The sequence below is a fragment of the Mastigoproctus giganteus genome, chromosome 2 (assembly GCF_048544385.1).
Source record: "Mastigoproctus giganteus isolate SK-2022 chromosome 2, ASM4854438v1, whole genome shotgun sequence".
Classification (NCBI taxonomy): Eukaryota; Metazoa; Arthropoda; class Arachnida; order Uropygi; family Thelyphonidae; genus Mastigoproctus; species Mastigoproctus giganteus.
Window position 1 is genome coordinate 143520613 of NC_143576.1, and position 26203 is coordinate 143546815.

Here is a 26203-nt window from a genome sequence, read left to right on the forward strand (position 1 = left end):
AATATTATAATATCAATATCCACAATAATATTCACTATCAAAAAAAACTGTACAGAAAAAATTGTCATTTTACATTTTTAGTTATCATACACTGCAAATAAAATATACTGAAACTTTCATTTACCTGTGTATCCATAACAGCCTTTGCTAGAGCTGTTTGAACAATATTAGTACGATCTAAGCAATCAATACAATTCACCCTGAAAACACCTCTTTGGTCACATATCATCCCTTCATTGTCAAGCCTGAAATAATGAAAAATATAAGCAAATATTGCACTAAATGTCCAATTAAAATAAAAATGATCTAAAACCTTAACGTTTACAGTACCCAAAAAGGTTGATGAAAGTGATGAAAGGGAAGGGAATCATCTTGCTAAAAAAAAATGGAATAATTGTAACTAAATTTTGTCTTTCAATGTCTTGTAGGAAGTGGGAGGTAGAGAACTGTCTAATGTTTGCATATTTTCTAAGTCTCCAGTAGATGTTTTTGTGCAGTAAGAAATACACAAGTGTTATCACCAATTTAGCGGATACTGAGCAATATCAATTTTGAGTGTGGAAAACAAAAAAAGAAAAGAAAAAGAAAAAAAAAAATCGCATGGTTAGCATGCCCAATTCTATGTGCAGAGTGGTTAATAACATGAAACACAGGGTGTGCATTTAGGACTGATTCAAGATCTGAAAACATCGAAATGAGCTTAGGTAAACATGTCCAAACAGTTATGGAGCTATGGCTGTTGAATTTTTAAAAATGGCTAGGGAGTTTTCAATGGTAATATAGTCACAATACAATTTCAGTAAGTTAATGAATAATTGGTTCTGCTTGACACCTTTATAACAGAAAACTGTCAATCATTCCCCCATAAAGCAATTTACTTATATTACTTAACTTATTTTACTTATAACTGAAGTCAAAATGTGATGATTTCAGACACCAGGTGCTGGCCTGATGTCTGAAATCATCACTGCCATATATAACAAATGTTGGAAACAATGCATCCATATTACAGAAATCTCCAAATGATGAAATGAAAAGAAGACTACTAGACAACACAGGTCACTGATATTCATTCCTCTTTTTGTTCATTGGACTATTGTTACATTCTAATTTTTGCTCAGATAACATTAGTGAAATTATTCTTGTAGGTAGAGATGAAATATTTTATTCTGCATTCCACCTTGAAATCTCATCCTTCATTTAAACTTTGGTTTTCAAAAAAAAAAAAAAAAAAAAAAAAAAAAAAAGTTCTAAAGCTGTTCGATATAAGAATGCGACATATCACCACTGGCCTATGTCCAAATCTCCCTCCAGCTTCATTTCCTGCCTATAGTTGCTAACAATTGTAAAAGTTATTAATTGATCCAAACTCGATTTTAAATAGGAAAAGAGTAGAACAGTTGCTTCTTGTCCAAATTGGTAGTCAAGCATTCTGGTCTCTTGCCAAAACTATTGGCTCCAACTTCTATCCACATATACTGAAACCTCTGTTAAAACCTGATGGTTCTATTACATCCTCAGCTAAAGATTAATGCTGACTTACTTGCACCCTACTCTTCTAAAATTTGTACTGATGATTTTGGAGGAGTTAGTAAACCTCTCCCTACAATACCCAATATGCTCTACTCAACACCATCTGTAGTCTTCCAATAGAAGGATTAGAAAAGTAAACAATCTTGATGCCAAGAAAACTCCAGGTCCTGATGGCATTTTTCCACTTTTTCTCAAAATGTGTTCTCCTGAGGAGATTGCTCCTGTTCTGTGTCATTTTTTTTTTTTACACTTTCTTATTCTGCCAGTTTTTTTTTTTTTTTTTTTTTTTTCCCCTTCTGCTTGAAAATTTCCTCATATTCATCCAGTTTCTGAAAAGGACAACAAACCCTCCTAATTATCCCATTACACTTACCTCTACTCTTCCCAGAGTAACACAGAAATACATGAACCAGCAACTCTTTTAACTTATCTCAAAACCTTTCATCAGATCAATGATTAACAATATGGATTTTGTCAATCCACTGACAAAACCACTGGCTTATGTTATTCATCTTTGGAAAAATTTGATAGAAAAATTTGGTCAAACCCAAGTAATTGCTGCTGACATTTGTAAGGGTTTTGATTGTGTCTTCTAAACAAGCTTATGAACTACTGACTGTTTCTTTGCAATTGGATATCCTGTTCTGTGGAATTGCAAGCATTCTGATATTCCCTGTCAGAGACTTGGTAATTTGGAATCTCCTCTTTTCGATCTTCTCTGGCTTAAAATCTCTCTACCTCATTGTGTAAAATTCATCTGTTGTCTTTACCCTTCTCCCAACTCCACTAATTACTTAGAGCTCTTTGACTTCCTCTCTTTGCAACTTGACTTTCCTAACAGTGAAGTAATTTTCCTTGGTGATTTTAATGTTCACAACTCCAGCTGGCTTCCGTTTTCTAGTCATACTGACCAAGCTGATCGAGATGCTGAGGCTTTTGCAATTACTAACGCCCTTACACAGATTGTTCATTTACTAACAAGAATATAGGACAATCCTAACCATACAGCCAACACGCTTGATCTTTTTCTCAAAAACAACCCTTCTAAGTATACGGTCGAAGTAAGAGGTCCTTTAGGCACCTCAGATCACAACTTGGTGATTGTCCCTTTTCCAATGAAGCCTTTATCTCATGACTATTCCCAACCTTGTATTGTTTGGCATTACAAGAATGCAAAATGGGATGACCTACGAGATTTCTTTTCTTCTTTTCCTTGGTCGGATTACTTTTTCAAAACTTCTGATAATCAACGTTTGCTCTGATCGTGTCAGTGAAATTATTCTTGTAGGGATGGAATCCTTTATCCCACACTCCACTTTAAAATCTCATCCTTTATCTAAACCTTGGTTTTCCAATAAATGTGCTAAGCCTGTTCAAGAGAAGAACGTTGCATATCGTAATTGGCTTGTTTCTAATTCTTCAGTTTCATTTCCTGCCTAAACCAAAGCTCGCAACAATTATAAGGCAGTTATTAATTAGTCCAAACTAGAGTTCGAACAGGCTAAGAGTAGAAAACTTGCTTCTTGCCCTAATGGCAGCCAAGCATTCTGGTCTCTTGCCAAAGCTACTGGCCACAACTTTTGCCCATCTCTGCTCCCACCTCTTTCAAAACCAGATGGTTCTGTTGTCACTTCAGCCAAGGATAAAGTAAAGCTGACCTGCTAGCATCCCATTTTTTTTCCAACTCATGTATTAATGATCTTGGTAAAACACCTCCCACCATTCCCAACATGCTCCATTCAATTCCTCCTGTGGTCTTCAGTCAAAAGGATGTCAGAAGGATTTTGACGAATCTTGATGCTAAGAAAGCTCTAGGTCCCGATGGTATTTCTCCACTTGTTCTCAAAACCTGTGCTCCTAAACTTACTCCTGTTCTTTGCCACCTTTTCTCACTTTCTTATTAAAAAGGTGTTTTCCCTACTGCTTGGAAATTTGCTCATATTCAGCTAGTTCATAAAAAGGGTGACAAATCCCTCCCATCCAATTATCGTCCCATTGCAATTACTTCTACTCTTTCTAAGTAATGGAGAAATCAATTAACCGCCAACTCTTAAAACTACCTAGAAACCTTCCGTCTGATCTACGATCGCCAGTATGGATTTCGCCAGTGTCGATCCACTGGTAATATTCTGGCTTATGTTACCCATTTATGGACTAATTCAATGGAAAAGTTCGGTGAAACTCAAGCAGTTGCTCTCAACATCTCAATGGCTTTCGATCGTGTTTGGCATAAAGGTCTTCTAAACAAGCTTTCATCTTATGGTTTGCCTACTGTTTTTTGTAATTGGTTATCCAGTTTTCTCTCTGATCGCTCACTGAAGGTGATGGTAGATGGCTCTCTGTCTTCTAACTTCTCCACTAATGCCAGTGTCCCCCAAGGCTCAGTAATTTCCCCCACTCTTTTTGTCTTGTATATTAATGACCTTCTCCACTGACTGTAAATCCTATCCATAGTTTTGCCGATGATAGCACATTGCATTCCACTTTCCATTTTGAGAAAGATTGCCCTGCTCAATCAGCTTCAACTTTTCGAAAATCTGCTTCCAATTCCTTAAATGCCGATCTCCAGGTAATTCTCCAGTGGGGCAAAGACAACTTAGTTGATTTCAACCCTTCTAAAACTCAATCTTGTCTTATATCTCGCAAAAAGGATTCTTCTGCTCCTATGCTTATCTTTGGTGACACTCCGATTTCTAGGCAAAATGATATATCTCTTTTGGGAATTACCCTGGCTTCTAATCTCTCTTGCCACAAGCACATTACAAATATTGCTTCCTCTGCATCTAAAAAACAGTTTTCTCTTTCGCTCTCAGCATTACTTGTCTTCCAAACAGCTGTTCACTCTGTACAAATCGCAAATCCGCCCTACCATGGAATATTGTTCCCACATCTGGGGTGGTGCCCCCAAAACCTCTCTCAGGCTTCTTGATTCCATTCAGAAGAGGGCAGTTAGGTTAATTAATGATTCATCTCTAACAGTCTCTCTCCACTCACTGTTCCATAGACATACTGTTTCTGCTGCATGCCTCTTCTACAGATATTTCCATGGGCACTGTTCTTCTGAATTGGCTTCTATAATTCCTGCTCTCCCTTTCAAAACAGTCCGAACACGTGCCACCATCAGCCAACATCCGTTTACTGTCCAACTTCACTCATAAGACCAACTTTTCATCTTCCTCGTTTATTCATTCAAATGCCATTTTCTGCCTTCAACCCTTTCAACCTTCCTTCATACGTATTTCCTGAAAATTACAGTCTTTCAAGTCTCAGAAGTTCAAGTCCAATGTCAACAAATATCTTCTTTAGTCTTCTCAACCTCCAACCCAAGCACGGTACTAAGTACTATAGGTTCTAATACCTCTCGTGTTTTGGGTTTACATAAAAATAAAAAAAATTAAAAAAAAAAAAGCTTATGAACTGCTGACTATTTTCCTTATTTTAAACTGGCACAACAGGGGGGGGGAACTGTTTTTCAGATTTTAAACTGGCACAACGGGGGGGGGAACTGTTTTTCAGATTTTAAACTGGCACCATTGTCTTCTAACTTCTCTACTAATGCTGGCGTTTCCCAAGGTTCTTGTATATTAGTGATCTTCCTCCACTGACTGGATACCCTATTGAGAGTTCTGCCAATGCCAGCACACTATATTTGGATCCATGAAGTTTTTCAGTTCTGTTTCCTAATGAATCTTAATATAGCTAGCATTCTATTGTACTCAATCAGATTGTGTATAGTGGGGTAACTACAGAAATGGTTCCAGCTCCTATTATGGTTTTTTCTGGCTTCTGCACAATCAATAGACCACCATGTCTTTGGATGCTTTTGGAAATGTAATAAGGTCTGTGGAATTGCAAGCTTGACTGCTTTCTGTATGCGCTCTGTTATGTGTGTTGGTATGGAATATTGGTGTGGCATCTAGCATTTCATGCTTGATGATATGAGTGTTAAATTCTCTCCAGATTGCTTTATCCGTCTTCCAGCAAGGGGTCCTGCTGCTTGCCAGGAAATATCATCTAATAATGTGGAAATTACCCAGTAATGTCCACATTGTTATTTCCCAGTAATTTCCACAGTGACCACTACCAAGTAGCGGTCACTATGGAAATTGATCAACATCAAGTCTTCAGATAATGTTCAGTTAGAGGCTATAAAAAGAAAGTGCATACATACAGTGACAACAATAATTGTAGTGGTCCAGGTCAAAAAGCAGAAATATGGTTGCCATTGTTAAAGAAGTAAGAGTTGTGGTTATCCAATAGTTTTTCAATGGTCCATTCTCTTCTGTTGTAGTCTGAGCATTCCAGAGGATTATGACCATTCAGATCTCCCATCAAATAGATTGGTGGGTGGGGGGAGTCATTGGAATAATGCAACTAAGTCCATAAGACACATCTCCTGGTATAATGTAACTGAGCATATGGTTAAGAGGATTCCTACTGCTATACAAATTGCTAATGCCCCTAAATCCTGTGTAGATGTGCATATATTAATATAATATTATGTACTGTACTAAGCAAGCAACTCCTCTATGTGTTGTACCTTCGATTATTTGGTTTTTCCTATACATTTAAGTAGTTCTTTCTGACGTAGGAAGCATCTTGTTGGTTGAGATAAGTTTCCTGAAGACATACAGATTTGTGTGCACTGTAATCAGATATAAAATGTCATCAAAACTGATGTGTAATCCTCAACAGCTTCGCTGAATAATGTTATCCATTATTTAGATTTGCACAGATCGATTTGGTTGTTTCTGATAGGTGGTAATCTTGTCTTTCTGTCTTTGATTTTTTTTTTTTTTTTTTTGGAATGACTAGTTTTCTGGTATCCATATCTTCTTCAGTAAAGATTTCCAATTCCAAATCATCTGCCATATACATTTCCCCTAATTCCTTAAGTTTGGAAGTGGGACCAGGATTGTTGAATCTTTCTTTACTGCAACATTAATGCAAAGTTGAAGAATATGACTGGATTGAGATCAGTGTATTTACTGTTTTCTCATGTTTACTTTGTTGTTGGACTATTTTTCTTGCTTCTTGATAAGTAGTGCTGTGATCAGTTTTATATTTCTTTTTTCCATCTCTCATATGTTTTGGAACAGGCACAGTGCTCTCCTTTACAATTTTTAAGACTTTGGTGTTGGAGATGAGCAGTCATTGGTTTTGTGATCTCTAGATCTTCATCTATCACATTAGAGTAATCCTGCATGCAGCCTGTGAGTATCCATATTCTGGAAATTTAAAACAGTATGACGGATTTGGTATATATGGTTTCACTTGGCAGTTCAGATATTCTACTTTTACCGTTGGTGGGTTTTGGTGTGCTAAATATAAGAATTAAGTTTTTGGTAGGTGTTATATTTCCATCCTTACAAAGAGAAATCCATCCTACATGCATCACTCTGATTTTAAAGTCTGCTGCTGATTTCTTCTTCAGTAATGTTTAAGAGACCCAGTCACAGATCACTTCCCACGAGGAATTTAAGATGCTATGGGAGGTGGGGAGGACTACACTGTTATACCTTCAAAGTTCATTAACATCAATAACTTTTCTGAATGTTTTTAGTGTTAGAGGATTCTACCAATAAACCCTAAACTCAGAGTTGACTGTGTTTTTAGGATTTTATCTAATCCTTCAAAGCCTTTTTTGGATAAAAATAAAGGTGGGGGAGAGGATTTCTTATCTAATATCACTTTGGTGGAGTAGATGATTAGGAATAAATATACAATTTTTTAACTAATATCTCCTTCCTCTCCTTTGGCAGTATTTTCAGGTTCTTCAGCAGATCTGTTTGGTGAAATCTCCTCTGAAATTACTTGAATAGTAATGACTTTACTACTTATGTTCAGCTTTTTTAGCCTAGGGAGTCATACTTTCTCCTTCCAGGTTTCCATGCCTACCTTGTGGAAACAAGAGTAATGCTACTAGGTGATCAAGCAAGAATAAGATGCACTTAAACAGAAGTGCAAGAATATTTGTTGATGCCATCAAAGGTTGTAAAAGTCAAGTTGCAAATAATAGCTTACTGACAGCTGCAAAGGGAGAGGCAAAACTGATTCTTGCAATATTTCTATTGGTACATGTAGCAGCCATGAAAGCAAGGTGTGGGGGGATTACAAGGATTACTGAAGGATATGCAAATATATGAGCTGGTTAGGGTTACTAAGAGCAGAAACATGAGCACGTATATTTGCTTATATTGATTACCACTCCAACTTATACAGTAGTCTTCTATGTGAAACAGTATCAAAAGCTTTTCTAAAATCCAAGTATCATCATCATCATCAGACATTTTCAATCCACTGCAGGATGAAGGCCTCTCCAGCAACTTTCCAGTTCCTTCTGTTTTGTGCAATGGCCATCCATTTACTACCCACAAACTCATGAATTTCATCTGTCCATCTCCGTTGTTGTCTTCCAGGTTTTCTTTTAGCTACTCTTGGGTACCATTCTGTTATTTTCTTAGTCCGTCATCATGTCTTCAATAATTTTGCTGCCTAATCTATGTGTTTCTCTTCTTATCTAACAGTCTGATTCCCAATATAATTCATTCCATTCTTTGCTGTGTGTAGTTCTCAACTTCTCTGCTATTCTTTTAGCATTAGCATTAGTAGAGGCATTTGATGCAAGAAAGCAAGCTTATGCAGCATCAGCCAAAAAAAAAAAAAAAAAAAAACAGAAACCACTTCCACTTCACCCCTCTGTTCGTTCAAAATACCTGTCCAGCTGAGCCTTAAACTTATTTAGGCTATCAACTTCCACGACAAGGGATGGAAGTCTGTTCCACCAACCAACCACCCGCTGGCTAAAGGCAAATTTCCGCACGTCTATCCTACATCTGTCTTTCCTCAATTTGAATTTATGCCCCCTCAGGTGATTATTCTGAGCAAGAGGAAGAATCCCATCAGCACTGAGCATGCTCAAACCATTCAAGGCTTTATACACCTCTATCAGATCACCTCGCTGGTGCCTAGACTCCAGACACTGTAATTTGCAAAACTTAAGCCTTTCTTCGTAAGAGCACCCCTTTGTTCCATTCACTAATCTTGTTGCCCTTCTCTGTACTCGTTCCAGCAGCTCTACATCCTTCTTGAAATGAGGCCTCCATACCTGTATACAGTACTCTAGGTGTGGCCTGACCATAGCCTTATACAAGGGTATAACACCTCCTTATCCATGCTAGAAATATTCCTATATATCATTGACAATACACCATGAGCTACTCTTGCAGCCCGTCTGCACTGTTCAGAGAACTTCATATCTGCCTGCACAACCACCCCCAGGTCCCTTTCATTCTCTACCACTGTCAGTGTAGTACCACAGAGTTAATACGTTGCTCTGGGGTTGCTGTTTCCCATGTGTAGTACTTTACATTTGTCAATGTTAAACTTCAGCCCATCTGCTCAACCTTTCCAGATCCTGTTGCAGCAGCATAGTGTCAGTAGTGTCCTTGACAACCCTGCCTACCTTTGTATCGTCTGCAAACTTTGACATTAAGTTTGATATACCATCATCAATATCATTTATGAATACAGAAAACAATAATGGACCCAACACTGAGCCCTGAGGGACTCCACTAATAACATTAGTCCACGACAAGCAGTGTCCATTGATTACCACTTTCAGTCTTCTCCCCCTCAGCCACCCCTTTACCCACAGCAGCAATTTGCCTCTAATGTCACACTGCTCCAATTTGTGCAGCAGTCTTCCATGTGCAACAGTATCAAAAGCCTTTCTAAGATCCAAGTATATAATATCAAAGTTATTCCCTGCATCCAGTTCCTTTGTGACTGCATCATAGTATCCAATCAAATTGGTCAGGCAAGACTTCCCCTTAACAAAACCATGCTGTGTCCGAGCTATAACTGAAGTCTTGTCTAAATGATCCTGCAGTGCTTCTTTAACTAGTGCCTCCATTAATTTTCCTGGAAAAGAAGTTAAACTCACAGGTCTATAATTACTTGTGTCAGCCTTTGATCCTCCTTTGTGAATTGGGGTCACATTTGCACATCTCCAGCCTGTGGGTACCTCCCCTGAGTCCAAGGAAGCTCTCATAATTATGGCTAAGGGTTTGCTTACTTCCTCTGCTGCCTCCTTTAATATAACTGGATAGATCCCATCCACTCCAGGTGCCTTTCTTGTGTTTATCTTCAACAATTTCTCCTGCACTTTACTCTCAGTTATTACAAGATTCTCTAGCTTACTGCTAGAGTTGAATACACCTCTGGCTTTCCCCTCACTAAATAACTCCTCATGTGTGAATGTCGATGCAAAATACTCATTTAGTTTGTTAGCTACCTGAGCAGGATCATCAACAGTTCACCCATCGATATCAAGTGGATCAATCTGATTCATCCCCTTCCTTCTAGAGTTTATATAAGTAAAGAATTCTTTGCTGTTTTTCTTTGCATCCCTTGCCAAAGATGTCTCGTAATCTGCCTTCGCCTGCCTAACCTCCTTTGTAACTTGGTTACAGATCAACTTGTATCTATCATAGGCTTCTGTGTCATGTGTTAATTTGTATGTATCCCATGCATGTTTCTTCTCTGCCATATGACTCATCAGTTCATCTGACATCCATTTAGGCCTAAACCTTGAACAATATTTCTTGGTTGGTATGTAAAGCCTAGTAGCTCTGAAGATAAGTTCTTTGAATGCTTCCCATTTTGCATTTGCTGTTGGTAACATCATCAGTTGGTCCCACTGTATAGAATTTAAATACTGTCTCAGTCCATCGTAGTCGCCTTTACGAAAGCAATAACCCTTCCCTTTAGCCCTAATGGTAGTTACCTCTTTGAGTAAATCCCACTTCAGCACACTGTGATCACTGCCACCTAGTGGTTCATTTATCTGCAGATTCTTAATGTATGAAGAATCACTGCTGATAATCAAATCAAGAGTATTCCTCCCTCTAGTTGCCTCCCGAACATGCTGATGTAGAAAACAATCATCCAATAAATCCACAAAAGCTTGTGTGTGAGTGACCAGCCCCCAAATTCCAGTCAATATCTGGGAAATTAAAATCTCCCATTATAAGACTCTCTGATTTATTGGCCCACTCTATTTCCCTGTACAGTTTCTTATTATACTCATCAGAGTCATTAGGCCTATAGCACACTCCTACTCTCAATTTTGATCTCCCAATGCTTATGTCACACCAAACTGACTCGACACTGCACTGTCCAGCGATGTCCACTGGCTTCACTTCCTTGGATTTTATGTATTTCTTAACTAATAGCATAACCTCTCCTCCCTTCCTATCCAGTCTATCCTTTCTGTAGACGTTGTACTCCCCATCCAGTTCTGCATTCCTTATATCTGTGTGACACCACGTCTCTGATATCCCAACACTTTTGGTGAGTGCCCAAGTTTCACTTCCATAAGTCATGGTGGGGAGTATATATTGGTTCATTATTTTACATTTCAGAAAAACTCGAATATTGTTCCTTAGTATGTGACTATATTTCCTGAATGCTATCCATCCAAAACTTATTCTTCTCCTGACTTCCAGCCATTTATCATTATTACAGCTAATGACTTGTCCCAGATAAGTATATGACTCCACCTTTTCAATTACTGTTCCTTCAATCATTATACTCCTTTCTGTGGCATACTTGTTCATCACTCCTTTTGTTTTAGCCATATTCATCTTTAGTCCAAAATCCTTACTAACTCTGCATAACTGATTAAGATTTTCCTTTAATTCTTCGGGATCGTAGCTTATGACCACAATGTCATCTGCTGGAACAAACTTCCATCTATCGTTGTAGAAGTTGATAACTTAAACAGATTCAAGGCGGAACTAGACAAACATTTGGAGCCAGTGGTTGGGTGAAATGAAAAGGGTGTGTGTGTGTGTGTGTTTTTGGCTGCTGCTATATAAGCTTGCTTTCTTGCATCATGAGCCCTTGCTAATGCTAATGTTCAGTATGTATGGTAATTTCATGTTAATTTTTTTTTTTTTCAAACTATAGTTTCAAAAATAATGTTAGAGAATTTTTTACTGGGCACTCTTTGAACTGCTTATTCCTCAAAGACCTAGGCTAAATTAATTTCTGGGCATGTATGGTATTATAATAAGTTGGATTTAAAAAATTTCAGCCAATAGGCTTTTACAGCCCCTACAGGACAAGGTCCTCAGCTGTAGCCCATTCCTGTGATCACCTGTGCCCGTAATGACTCCTGATAGCACACTGCTGAAGCTTACAAATTGTACAAATTCCTGCAATCAGAGTTAGTTCTCCTTCCACATATGTTATGGCCATGTTTCACAGTTTTTTTTTTTTTTTTTTCGCAGCCTATGTCAGCAACATCAAATTGATGTGTCAAATTTTTACTACAGGCTTAATAAAAGCATATCTAAGTTTTAATTTTCATTTCTCCATACAGGATATCTCCTTGGGCCATTATAAAAAAATTTCTGAGTAGTAACTTTAATTCAATCTGAGATGCTATGTGCAAAAGTCAGGTGTGCTTCATTCCTGCTAATGGACCTGGGTTCTTCCTCATGGGATATGATTGAGCTTCACAGAAAATTTCTGCACTCGTCAACAATGACACAGTGATTATAATAACAGTGTCATATTTTTACAAATGATAAAAAAAGTAAACCTAGCTTTTAAATATTGTTCCTCTGTGTGGGGTAACCCCTTGGGCCACTGGGAAACATTTTACATGGGACTTGAGTCTGACATTCCAGCCAGTGGTGATTTTCAGCCAAAAAGTTGGCTGCACTTTTGTGGATGATACGAGGACACTATCATGGTGATGAAATCTAATCAACAGCCCAACAAGATAAACACAGCATTCAAAAATAAATAAATAAAATAACTAAAATTAAAGGGAAAGTGAAAAGCAAACCAACAAAAAAAAAATAATAATAATAAAAAATAACAGAATTTATTGAATTTTCTCTTCTCTTGAATACACTTGTTGCATTTTAGATGAATTTAATTTTTTTTCAAAAAATAATTCACTCAATTCACTGAAAACAAACTCTTTGTCCCTAAAAGTGTCAGGAACAGCAAAAACAATATGCTCAGCTAACAAAATGATGGCCAGTTGCACATAACAGAAAGTCACTGGGTGAAATAAATTCTTAGCAGGATCCAAACTTGCTGTAGTGTTTAGCAACATCACATATTCAGATTTTAACAAAAATTTTATCATGTATTCAAACTGAACAATTCCAAGGTCACGAAAATCTGTTTTTTATGCATTGTTTATTTTAATATGTAGATGCATGTAATATTTTAATTTCAAACTGCTACTATGGTTAATGTTTTACATAAATAGTGACTTGCATGCTATGTGCACATACACAAAAAAAGACTTAATTCCACACAGCCAAGGTAAAATCTCACCTGCTCTGAACTGATTTCAAAGCTTGTCATTGGCTCATGCTGATGCAAGAGTAATCCATGCTTAGTTGCAAAGTTTACAGAAAGTGATAACACAAAAAAGGGAAATATTACCCTCTTTTGGATTCTGAGTATTAAACAGCAAATAATATCCCAAGGTTTTCTCTCTCTCTCTCTCTCTCTCTCGATAGCGAAAGAGATATGTATAATTATACATAATAAACAACATGATGCTTATATTAACATACAGCCTATATATCAAACTGTATGACCAGTAATGGCAGCAAAAATGAAACTCAGAAATCTTGTTATCGTGTGCAAGAAATTTATTATATTTCTTCACAGCAGAATTATCTTTCTCATATTAACTAAAGTATCACATTAAATATCTACCACAACTAAAATGAAAGATCATTAATATTTTAAATGAAAATTAAAATTCTGTATAGTGTTAATAAGAGTATCTGAACAAAAAATTGATTAATTAATACCAATATGTTCTGAACTTACTTGGATACTTCACACGTGTTTAAAACAAAAAAGATGTATTTTGATCCTTTGAACTTTGAATTAACCAGATTTTACTGTACCATACTCAAGCTAATGGAGAATGAAAAAGATCTGGGTTAATCATACAGTCCAGGGCAAATTATCTGGGCAGTGCAGACATGCTGCTGGTATGGCTCACAGATAATGATATACAGGAATGTCAATGATATAGAGGAATTCTGCCAAATATCACCTCTTTATCCTTATCCCATTGCACGTGGAAATGATTAGATCACATCACGAGTAACGTATACAAGTCTATAAGCCTCATTTTAGGAAGGATGTGAAGTGGTTGCACAGAAAGCAATAAGATAAGTCAGGGGCACAAAAGAATTTTCTTAAAAAAAACTTGAGTTCTGCAAATCTCCACATCTAGAAACTTAGCCCCTGCAAAGAGGCCTGGTCGAAATATTTTAAGGCTTTAAATGGACCGAGTAAACTAAATGCTGATGATAATATCTGCACTCTTTCTAAATTTACACAAAGGAACAGATTTAAGTTGAAAAAAGGATGGTTGCAGGACAGGCATGTTAATATCTGCCTTCAGCCAGAGACTGGACCGTTGGTACACACTTCCATCTGGTGTTTTTGAAGGTTGCAGTTTGAATAAAAGAATATAAAAACTATCAGAAAAGATGGACAAATGAAGTGATAATTTTTTTTTTTTTGTTGATGCTGTATAAACTTACACCCTTGCATCATTTTGCCACTTCTGCATTATTAACAACAAGACCGCATCCATGGGCTTCAGTTACTAACTTGAAATCTGAAACAGTTCTATCCAGCTGTAATCAGAACACAAATTTTAATTTCCACAAAGGGGGAGGGGGTGGAATGTAGGAAATCTGTGTCCAAGACAAATTCCCTTCATCATTATGGCAAAAAGATGTCACTGAAACAGACAATTGACAATGTGTATGTAATTAACAATTTGGCATGCATATTTGTGGTAGCAGAAAGATTTAAACATGCACAGCATGCATATTTGCAAACAAGTATACAGATAGCCCTCGCACAACATGGTAGTTAGGTTCCTATAAAATCTTGTGTAGTGTGAAACTGTTGTATGGGACTAAGAATTAGTACAAAGGGAGGGGGGGGGTTATGTTCCAAAAGCTAACAAAAATACACCATTTTTCTTTTATAACTATCAGAAACTTAATTTTTATTAAAAATAGAAATATCCAACTCCCTCAATCCAAATACTGAGTGCTTTTTCCCTTTTCTCAATTATTAGTGCTCGGGGACGAGCTGTCATATTTGCGGAAATTAAAGATCCTGCAGCAACAGCAGTTCTAATTTTTTGTTCATTTTTCTTTATGGTGTTTAAAAAATCATTTAAATTTAAACTTTTTGTGACATATATTTTAATCCCCCCTACCCTTTATTTTCTCCTTTTTTAAAACGTTCCAAAATTTGTACCTTTGTTTCTAGAAGAAATAAAGTTTCTTTTAAGCAGTGCTTTTTCACTTTCCTTAGGCATAATTTAGGGCTGGAATTTAATTCACAACAAAGAAATTATTCCAATACGGTTTTTAAGAACAAAGTTTAGTAATATATACCTGGAAAAATTTATAAATGATCAAACAAAAAACCAAAATAACCTTACAAAAACCTTAAAAGTCATGAGCTGCAGGCTTCAAAGTCAATTTTTTTATGGTCTTAAACAAGCACAAGTTCAATAACACAGAAACCAATACAGGAATTTCCCAACAAAATAAAATACGGGGATTCCCCAATATTTTTTTTTGCATAACGACCAGCGAGTCAACAGTGGGGATTCACAAAAAGATGGAAATGTTGAAAAAATTACATGCAACATAATAGCAGGGTTCCCCCCACACAAAAGCACAAAAATAATGTGCTATGCAATGTTTGACACAATTCACTAACCATTAGAGCGAAACCATATCATATAAATACCATATTGTGTGAGGATTGCCGCAATTTATCAATCATGTTACAGCAAAACCGTGTCATACGGGGGTTGCCTGTATTACCATAACTCACTAATGAATGTTTGTCGATGTGTGATGTGTCTATAAAAGGTGTTGGGAGGAAAAATGACATTAGCCCATTCAATACTTCCTTATACAAATATGCTGCTCTGGGTTTTTAATCCACTTGGAGGGAAAAACCAACCCACTTAAAACTTTTTCCTCCAATTTGACAGAAGGAAAAACTAGATATGTAAAACTTTTGCCAGAGGCTGACTAATTTAGTCATAGTGAAAAGAAAGCCAAACATGTCTCTGCCCTCTCCAATACAGATTGATTCAATCCCAGGTCAAAAAGGTTGTCGGAAAAGCCAGCAGCAAAAGTGTTAAGTATAATAAAATGACATTAGTCTCTCAAATCATGAGACTGCCATAATCAGTTTCCCTATATTCCACTACTAATAAGTAACACCTCTTACAAAGAAGTTCACATGTACTCATGTGGTCACTAGATAGTTATTTTGGTACTTACTAGCACCTCACCATCAGTGGGAGACTAAGCACATTATTAGTAATGAAAATGATGGTAGCTACATAATTTGAGATATCACTGCCTTTATTTATTTTTTTTTTTTTCTGTTCTATAAAAAAAAAAAAAAAAAAAATTGGTGAAAGTCCTCTTACATACATACGGTCAACCAAACAGCTTAGAGTGTTCTTTACCTCAGACCTAATGCCACCCTTTGGCAGTTCTCATTTTGTGAGTTAAATTGTCAGTGGATTGTCAGATACTGTACTGATGAGGTGTTTAGCCTGCTACCAATGAGGTGCCAATAAGCATTAGATGTCAATTATTTTATACAATTTCTGCATGTATATAAAATAGACATAAGTCCTTTTATAAACATTACTATAACTCTAGGACAAGAAACTGAAGGTATTATGAAGCTTATAAAAATAAAAATCAGCTATGGTTTAATATTTTCAAAAGCAGAATTGGATAATTCTGCTAAATTTCAGTTTCAACAGTAACTGAGCAACAAGACTGGTGGCGTTGGAAAAAAGGCACCATATGAGGAAAGACTTCAAATATGTGGGCTACAGAGCATGGAAAAAACTACACACCTCAGAGGAGACTTGATAAGGATCTGAGAGGTGAAAGTAAAATGAATGAGGGTGAAATTTTCACTGTTGTGATTCCAAAACTAGAGGCCATAAATTCAAATTATGAGGAGAAGAGGTTTAGACTGGAAATAAAACTTCCCACATGGATTGCAGACAGTTCTCTTTTAGCCAGCTATTTATTAATTACTGGAATAGGCCGCCTCCATTGGTGGTGAAGGCTGACAGGTTGAGAAAAATTCAAAGGTCAGAAATTGACAGACTGGGTGGATATCTGCACGAAGAGAGAGAGAGAGTCAAATAGATATTTTATTTTATTTTTATTTTTTTGGCTGTTGCAGCAAAAGCCTGGCACTTTCTCATATAATATTTTAATATTAATACAATTTATAACTATGCTACTAATAATGTATTCTATTCTGAGGCAATTAAAAAAAAAGAAAAGAAAAGGAATCTTCACCATCAATTTGTGCAATACATGCCATAACCAGGATATTACAATAGTTACAATCATCAGTACACTCTTGTCCAGTCTCTGCTTAATCTCATCATACTGTGAAAAGGCTTTTAAGGTAACATATCAAAAATGGCACAGTCACCATTATCTGTTCAATGATTTCCTGCAACCACTTCTGTAATTGTGTGTGTGTGTGTGTGTGTGTGTGTGTGTGTGTGTGTGTGTGTGTGTGTGTGTGTGTGTGTGTGTGTGTGTGTGTGTGTGTGTGTGTGTGTGTGTGTGTGTTGAAGAGGACTGTGGCAATTTTATCCAAATGTCTCAGATAAAAACAGGTTCGTCTGACTATAATAAAGTGATAAATGCTAAATTATGTTAAATATTAAGCAAAAGCCTTTATAAGAGAAAAACATAACTCACATACAATATCTAATCATTTTTGATACCATTTTACAAGACCACTATATAAATCTAAAATAACTGGAAAATGCTTCAAAACATTTGTATGCTTACCAACAGTATCTCATATCCCTAATAATGTCCTTAATACTCTCGGTAAGAACAGTTACATTTTCAAATTTCATTCCACGGCTAAAAGGAAGGGGAAAAAATAAAAATCACCCAATAAAATACCACAGATTTAAAAGTCACACTCTAAAAATTATGATCAAAAGTTAATCAAGCTATATAAAAGAGATACAGAAATATTCGCCACGAGGTTAATATGGCACCCAATGTTTTGTTGAAGCGATAAGAAATAAAATAGTAAAAATATAAAATATTAATTATTTAACCATATCTAAATCATTTTTCTAAGTATAATTAAGTTATTTAAAAATGAAGTTAACTAAATTAATTAAATTGAATAATAATTCCTAGATTTGAAAAAAGAAAAGTGTACTCCAACATGGTCTGAGCACAACCATTTTAAGATATGACTGAAGAGAAAGGCCAAGAACACCACTTACAATAGTAATTAAAAACTGAATAATGATCATAACTTTTAGTATCAGCATACAATCAAATATCTAAGAATATGATAAAACCTTGTTATACTACAACAGTCACCTTTATCAAACTGTATGTAGATCTAGCAGAAATGGTTTTAATTCCTTCTTCCTATTCAAAATCATTTTGAACCAGTTCTACTATATATATATATACAGTTTGATAAAGGTATTACAAAATAACAAGGCATTACCAAATTCTTAGATATTGGAATGGTATTTGAAACTATTATTCCCAAAGACAGATGAAAAGGAACAATCAGGAGATTAGTACAATGGCTACTAATTAATGATACAATGATTAAGAAGGAACTTGACACCACCATCACAAATACACATATAAATAAATAATTATTCAAAAACAACAGAAAAGATAATACATCAATTCCAAACATCAAACACATGACTGAAAATTTAAAAACAGTATTGCATGAGGAGCAAACATAGAAACCAAACAAATTTCAAAACAAAAAGCAAAATTTTTTTTGTTTTGTTCTTTAAATATTTCCTGACATTATTATTTAAAACCAATCTGGGACAAATTTAAATTACAGGTAGTTCCCAACTTTATGAGTTAATTTGTTTCTAGCGCACGCTCGTAAAGCGGGAATTTATTTCCCATAGACAATGTTAAAAATAGGGGTTACGTATCAACAATGAAATCAGCTAATTAGTTTATGTTTAAAAAATGATTGATTTATCCAAATAAATGAAAACGTAGCCTGTAAAATCAAGCAAATTATAATAATAGAGAAATTATTTATGACTTAAGAATGTTAAAGAATGTTTATTGAAGATTTCAGTAAAAGGGAAACACATTTCACCATAATAACATAAAAACCACACAGTTCCAGCTATCGGTATTTTCACAAAGCAATAACATCAAATTTAGCACCAGTTTATAACTGATTTCACTAACAGAAAAGTCCAAACCGGAAACTGCAAATTGTTTTTATTGTTTTATGGTCGTGACTTGCAGAAATATGCTTTAGAAAAATATCACAAAGGCATTCAAAATTGGTTCTTATAACAGAACATATGATAACGATGAAAGCGTAGTGCATTTTAATGATTTGAATTAGTAACTAATACAATTTACACTATAAAAACGACCTTTTAGAGAGTTATCTAGCGAAAATTTCAACTGCAGAGGTCATGGAACGAATTATCAAAAAGCAATGTGTTATTGGGTTCACATTATGATATTTTCACGATACAATGGTGTCTCTGGAACGGAATAATATTGTAAAGCGGGGTGCACTGTATTGTATAGCTACATGCGTAGTTTGAAATGCAATATTTATGAATGCTTAACATTATTTTTTTGCAATTAATGTTCATATTTTCAATTTTGTTGATACTTGAAAAAAAAAAAAAAAAAAATCGTAAACTGGGGAACACTGAACAACTGTGATTTTCTCCACCACTTTTATTATCCTGATTAAGAAAATTTTACTAAAAATATCTGCTCACCCAGAATATTTTTTTACACCCAGCATTTGTACTTTCTATGAGAAAACAAAAAAAAAAAAAAAATGCATACATGTTGTCTCACAAAGACTTGACTTGGAGAGTACCAATAGCATACACTTCAGTTTTATTAAAAAACGAACCACACTGTATCCAGAATTTTTTTTTTAATACAATTAAACTGTATAAATAAAAGTTATACTTAATTAAAATATTAAAAATTAAAAGATTATAATACAATGGTATGGAAACTTTTGAAAATAGTCTTCACCAGCCAAATGGGCTTGTGCCTGGAATTGTGCTTATGTAGCTAGAGTAACATGTGCAACTGCCCAAAACGCCTGTATTTTAAGCCACATATCATATATAGATTTGTTTTTTACCGTGCAAAAAAATATTCAGATCATTTTGCTTTGACATTATATCGCACAAAAATGCAATATCTCTGCAGAATTCCACTTTTGACAATTCACACTGTTGATTCAGTTATTCAAAAAGCTTGTGATTTGTTTTCACAAATATAAAAGTTTGACAATATTTGTCTTTGGAACAACCAGCACACTTTAGAATGATATGGCAGATCCACACTGAATGTTTCATCATCAAGCTGAAGAATGTTGCGAAATTGGTGATGTTGTGATGTATTTGCTCGAATAAGTTTACAATACCTATAACTTTATTTAATGTGTCACTTAAAACAGTAGATTTGGCACACAGGTTCGCATACAGTAAAAGAAATTGAATACAGTAAAAGAAAATCAACGTATCTGGATCTGGCAATTCTTTCTGCAGTAATGCAACAAATCCTTCATGTTTTCCTCTCATGGAAGGTGCACCATCTGTGCATACATTTACTAAATTAGATAAATTCAGTTTTGCTTCAAGGCATTTTTCTTTGAAGATGGAGAAGATGTCAATTCCATGTGTCCTGGCAGTAAGGGTACCCAAAGCCAGTAGCTCCCTGTGACAAAGAAAATCCGCAGTTATAATATAAATAAAAAATAACACCTGCACTGAGTCAATAATGTCAATGGATGAATCCAAGGTGATCGAATAATAAATGTTTTTGCTTTTGCATATTCCATGAAGCTGTTCTATTATATTACAGGCTAATTCATATTGCCGATCAGTTATGGTCCTCCTTGAAAGAGGTAGTTGACTGTACTTATTAACCTTAGCTGAATCTAAACATCTCACAACTTCAACAATGCATTCTTTTATGATTTTCACATCACTAAATGGCTTAGTATATATGCTACTTTATATGTCAGTCCCTTATCCTGACATAGTTTTGAATACTTGCTGCTGCTGCTTTCCATCTTTCATTTTTTTTAAGTGTAGACTTTCGATGTTCTCTTTCTAGTTTAGCATATTTATTGTCCTTATGAGTCGCATAATGCGGATGTGCATTGTATTTTTTCACTGTTGCCAATACGGCATCCGCAAGCAAACACATTTTATCTTTCATTGCAACAACATAATACTGCAACAATTCTCATTCTTCATCAAATACTCTCTTTTCTACATTTAATGCTCTTTTCTCATTTATTGACATAATTGGATTACCAGTAAAAATTAAAAATGAAATACATAGATTAAATTGAACATTCACTTTTAAAGGAAACAAGTACTGGAAACTGATGGCACTGGGGAGATTGACCGGAATGTCAACTGATACTGATAGCAGTCAGCGAGATAAAGCATCACTAATAAGTAAGGCAAAGTTGCCAAATAAAGTTCAGTTTCAAGTGGAGCCATATCATCTATATGGGAAACAATAGTATTCTGTAAAGATTAGTGAATTAGAATAAGTGCTTTATTTTGTATTTACTTTAATATATAATTTATTATTATTTTCCTTAACTAGAAAAGCCAATGCATATATTTAATGCATACATTTTCTTTAACATGTTACGGTTCTTCCTTAATAAGCTCCCAGGCCTGTGATGCGAATCGCTGGGTTGTTGCCAGTTCGCCAATTACCAAGTTGCCACTGACAGGCCTCTTGCTAACTACACAGTTACCAATATAAATAATTTTACCTCTTCACTGTGTTTTGTCCTGTATCGATCTATCCAATATTTTTATACCTTTTATGTTTCTTTTGGTAATGTACAGCATAACTGTAAATTAAATTATATAACGAGAAAATAGCGATATATAAAAAAAGAGAATAGATGTAATTTACCTTAAAAATATTTTGAGTTTGGTGTTATGTCATGAAATAAAAGGTGGATTTTGCATTTGAGAGAAATATACAAAAGGCTGCAACTGACACCCCAAAAGATCACATGCGGCCTTAAGGCCGCAGGATCCCCACCCCAGGTCTAAATAATCTCACATGACTACAGAGTCTTTATAAAATTTAAAATTGCTCCCAATTATGCAATATATCAACTATGCCATTTTTGAATAAAGAAATGTATGAAAATAGATCAAACTATGATATTTAAAAGCATGTTCTTTAGTAAAAAAGCTGTCCCATTCAACATCAGTTTTACAATTCATAAAATTGCAAAACAGCTTTCCAAGAACAAAATAACCTCCCAATTATTGTCTTTTTCTTACTTCTTCTTTTATGCTTTAACCCAAGTCATATGTTGACAAAAACATTTATATAGAATACCTTCAAAGCAGAATCTAATTTTTCATCTCAATGAAAACCTCAGTGCAGATAACATGCAATGAAATTTTTGACTAAACTGCACATTTCTCAGTTCTGTTTCTGAAGGAAATAACTTGTTCTAATACCAAAATAGTTGCAAGTCACATGAATGCATTGAATTATAACATTTTGTCACTAAAAATCTGACACATGGCTTTGGAACTGATATATCATGCTAATATATATATATATCTAAATATATAGATACTTTTCTTAGGTTGAAGGCTATTCGAACCATAAGTTAACATATGTACAATCACAGCCTTTCTGGATGTATCTGAAAAAATATTTTACATTTAATGGTGGAGCGAATCTCCACATTAATGTGCTCTGAAATATTTAAGGAGAAATGGATTACATTAAATAATGTAATCATAATAATTTTATAACTACTGAACGAAATCAAAGTTTGCCAACTATAATTTTGACTCTTATAAGTAGGATAACTATTATTATTGTGGAGGGTTCCCCACTAGCGTGCATCATTAAGTGGTAAAAAAAAATAATTCCATGTCTTTAATGATTCCAAACTCACCAATTCCAGCCCAATATATAAAAAAATATAGGTATTCAAAACTGCTGCATTGCTTCTTGATGATCCTATACTTCCAATGATAAATATAACTTAAATGAAATTTCATTAGTTGTTTTGAGAAGGAACTGGTGATAGGCATTTAATATAAAATAATAATGACTAACGTATACCTGGAAAATATACTGAATTGATCAAAAAATATATATTAAAAATAAAGAACTGTTGAATGGGCAAACATACCAATATTCATGGAAGTCAAAAGCAACATAGATAAGATCAGGGCAATTAAAGTTCAGGACATGATTGAGATACGTATCGGCAATAACCTTTTCTTTGCCACTCTGCTCTACCAAACTAACTATTACTTGATTATCATATATTGAAAGTTCTTCTTCAAAATGTTTCTCAAATGCCACTTGTGCCTCTTCTTCACCTAGAGGAAAATAATATATCTATTCTTCTGCAAAAAGAACAGTCATCCCAAATTTATTAAAATAAAACTTTAAGTATTACTCAGAGTATTTTTAAATATATATATTCCTCTGAGGTTAATCCCAGAGGAAAAATCTGAATCATAAATGCTCAATGAATCAAAAGTGTAGTAGTACAAATACAGTAAACCCCCACTATTCGCGGTCACTGATTTAACATAAAATGAAATCTAAAAAAATGTGGGCCACCGTACTTGTGGCTGTGCCACGTGCCATCCGCGTGTCACTTTACATCGGCCGGCCGAGGAGAAGGGGGAGAATGCAGTGAGTGGGCGGAGTTAAAATCCATTAATCCCTGCTTTCCCCCTCTTCTCCTTTAGCACTGGCGGGTTTTTTAACTAGCAAAGACGCTGGTTTGAAAGATTTGTTTGAAATTTCTAATAAATATTACATTTAATATTAAACTGTTTCTTATTTTCATTTCAATGCCATATGATTGTATTTCACTATGTACTGTTTATGTACATAGTCATATTATGAACGTACCTATAATACATACATAGACAAAATTTTAGACTAATTTTTCTTATATATTTCATACTTTGGAACGGAACCCCTTTATTACTATGGGAGCCATCACTCAGTATTCGCATTTTCGGTATTCGCGGCATTTCTCAGGAACGTAACTCCCGCAAATAGCGGGGGTTTACTGTACAATGTAAATGTTTGTTTAGGCTTATAAGCAATGAAGTGTGCAGCCAATAGAATATATCACAAGGTACTTTATCATAGTGATATTTTGTTCAAATTTTATAACTTAATGAAATAATGTATCACAGCAGATGTTCAAAAAGGCTGTTGTTATATAGATATATATAAATCAATTCTTGGAATATTCTCAAGACAGACTGAAAATTTGCTTCATAGCCAATTGATGTGGTTGAAATAGGGTATGGATAGTAGTCCATGGACTCCTTACACTTTTAATCAGAAAATTTTCCATAACTGTGGAATAAAAGTAGTCAAAGGAGTAAAAGTAGTGCTTTGTTCCATGTTTAGATGTTTACTTGTCTGCAACTTCTTGAGCAATATTCAAATATATGACTCAAAATTGGCTCCTTGTTCTCAACTCAATTTGTTTTAAAATAAAAGCATTTTGAAGTAAGGAAAGTTGGAGAAATACCTATGAATATGGCTGACTGATGGGAAAATAGCAAAAAAAAAAAAAACAAACTAGAGAAATCTATATAAAAGAATACTTTGCTTTTTCATGTGCACACTTTTTGCTTTCTGCAAGGCAGGGCTAACTGCTACTGTGTCATACTACAACAAAGTGATTGACAGGTCTGTCTCAAAGACACTCTAACGAACTCTTAATTTTTTAGTCTTTAAATTTTTCTAAAAATAAAAAAATATTTATTTATTTTTAAAATATTTTTAAATTTTTTTAAAAAATATTTTAAAAAAATATTATTCTAAATGTCTCAAGGCAACAATTCAATTTTTTCAAAAGTTTCTTCAGCTAACAATGTTGTTAATAATGGCAATAATTGAAAAGAGATAGATTGTATCAGAAAGGCTAAGAAGAAAAGAAAAAAATCTTGAATATGAAACCACTTAAAAATCCTGATATCGAAGAAAACAAAGCGATTATTGAAAAATATGAAAATAATAAGTTAAAGGCTTCACAATTAAGAAAGGAAAGATATAAAAAACAAAAGACTACTTTTATATCACAAGACTAAGCGTAGTGGAAATAAGAAAGAAATGTTTGGTTTGTGAACATGTCACGGGTGACAGAGCTGGATCGAAAACATATATTCCACGGATTCATATGTTGTTATGTTGTTGTTATTTGGTTTTTAGGAGCATTAGCCACTAAGGCTATACTGCTCCGGAAATACGCGGTGGTCATTTCCTGACCTTTCTGCATCCTCCATATTTGGTGGTCACGGGCTTGAACCCCGGTCTAATCAAGAAGCGTGTGCTACGCACTGCTGCTCCTGCCCACCTGGCTACAGGATTCACATGAATTCAAACGAAGGGGAATATAACTTCATTTTTCAATGAACAGTTTCCTGTGAATAAAAGTAGTCAAAGCTTTTAGTATGACAATAAACAAGTCAAGGCCAAACATTAAAGATGCATTGCAGGATCATCTAGACAAGACTGCAGCAATAATTCAAACACAGCATGGGTTTGTTAAGGGAAAGTCTTGTCTGACAAATTTGATTGGTTATTATGATGTGGTCACAAAGGAACTGGATGCAAAAAATAATTTTGATATCATATACTTGGATTTCAGGAAAGCTTTTGACACTGTTGCGCATGGAAGACTACTGTACAAATTGGAGCAGTATGGTATTAAGGGTAAGTTGCTACAATGGATAAAAGGATGGTTAAGTGGGAGAAGACAGAGGGTGGTAATCATTGGGTGCTGCTCTTCGTGGACTAATGTTATTAGTGGAGTCCCACAGGGTTCGGTGTTGGGTCCACTGTTGTTTTGTGTATTTATCAATGATATTGATGAAGGTATATCAGGCTTAATGTCGAAGTTTGCAGATGACACAAAGGTTGGCAGGGTTGTTAATGACAGTAATGGCAGTGTGCTACTGCAACAGGATCTAGATAATTTGGGCTGATGGGCTAAGAAGTGGCAACTGAAGTTCAACCTTGACAAATGCAAAGTACTGCATATGGGTAGAAGTAACCCCAGAGAAACGTACCAACTGTGTGGTACTACACTTAAGGTGGTAGAAAATGAAAAAGACCTGGGAGTAATTGTGCAGTCAGATATGAAGTTTTCTGAGCAATGCAGACAGGCTGCTAGGGCAGGTCATGGGGTTTTATCAATGATATATAGGAATTTTGCTAGCAGGGAAAAGGAGGTGATTGTCCCTCTGTATAAGGCAATGGTCAGGCCACGCCTTGAGTACTGCGTACAGGTCTGGAGGCCTCATTTTAGGAAGGATGTAGATTTGCTTGAGCGTGTACAGAGAAGAGCAACACGATTGGTGAGGGGATTCAAGGGATTCTCTTACCAAGAGAGGCTTAAGTTCTGCAAATTGCAGTGGCTGGAGACTAGGCACCTGCGCGGTGATCTGATTGAGGTCTATAAGGCCTTGAATGGGTTGAGCATGCTG

At 35.3% G+C, this 26203-nt stretch overlaps 1 protein-coding gene across 1 annotated transcript in view; it reads right to left on the reverse strand.

Annotated features, from left to right (window-relative positions):
- sp3 (phosphatidylinositide phosphatase spermathreecae) overlaps nucleotides 1-26203 on the reverse strand; it is a 291853-nt gene that overhangs the window by 129627 nt on the left and 136023 nt on the right. The window contains exons 9-11 of the mRNA XM_090368696.1: nucleotides 22870-23062; nucleotides 17466-17543; nucleotides 125-245 (exon numbers count right to left, since the gene is read on the reverse strand). Coding sequence (XP_090224822.1) covers nucleotides 125-245; nucleotides 17466-17543; nucleotides 22870-23062 — 392 coding nt within the window. The remainder of the gene's footprint in view (nucleotides 1-124; nucleotides 246-17465; nucleotides 17544-22869; nucleotides 23063-26203) is intronic.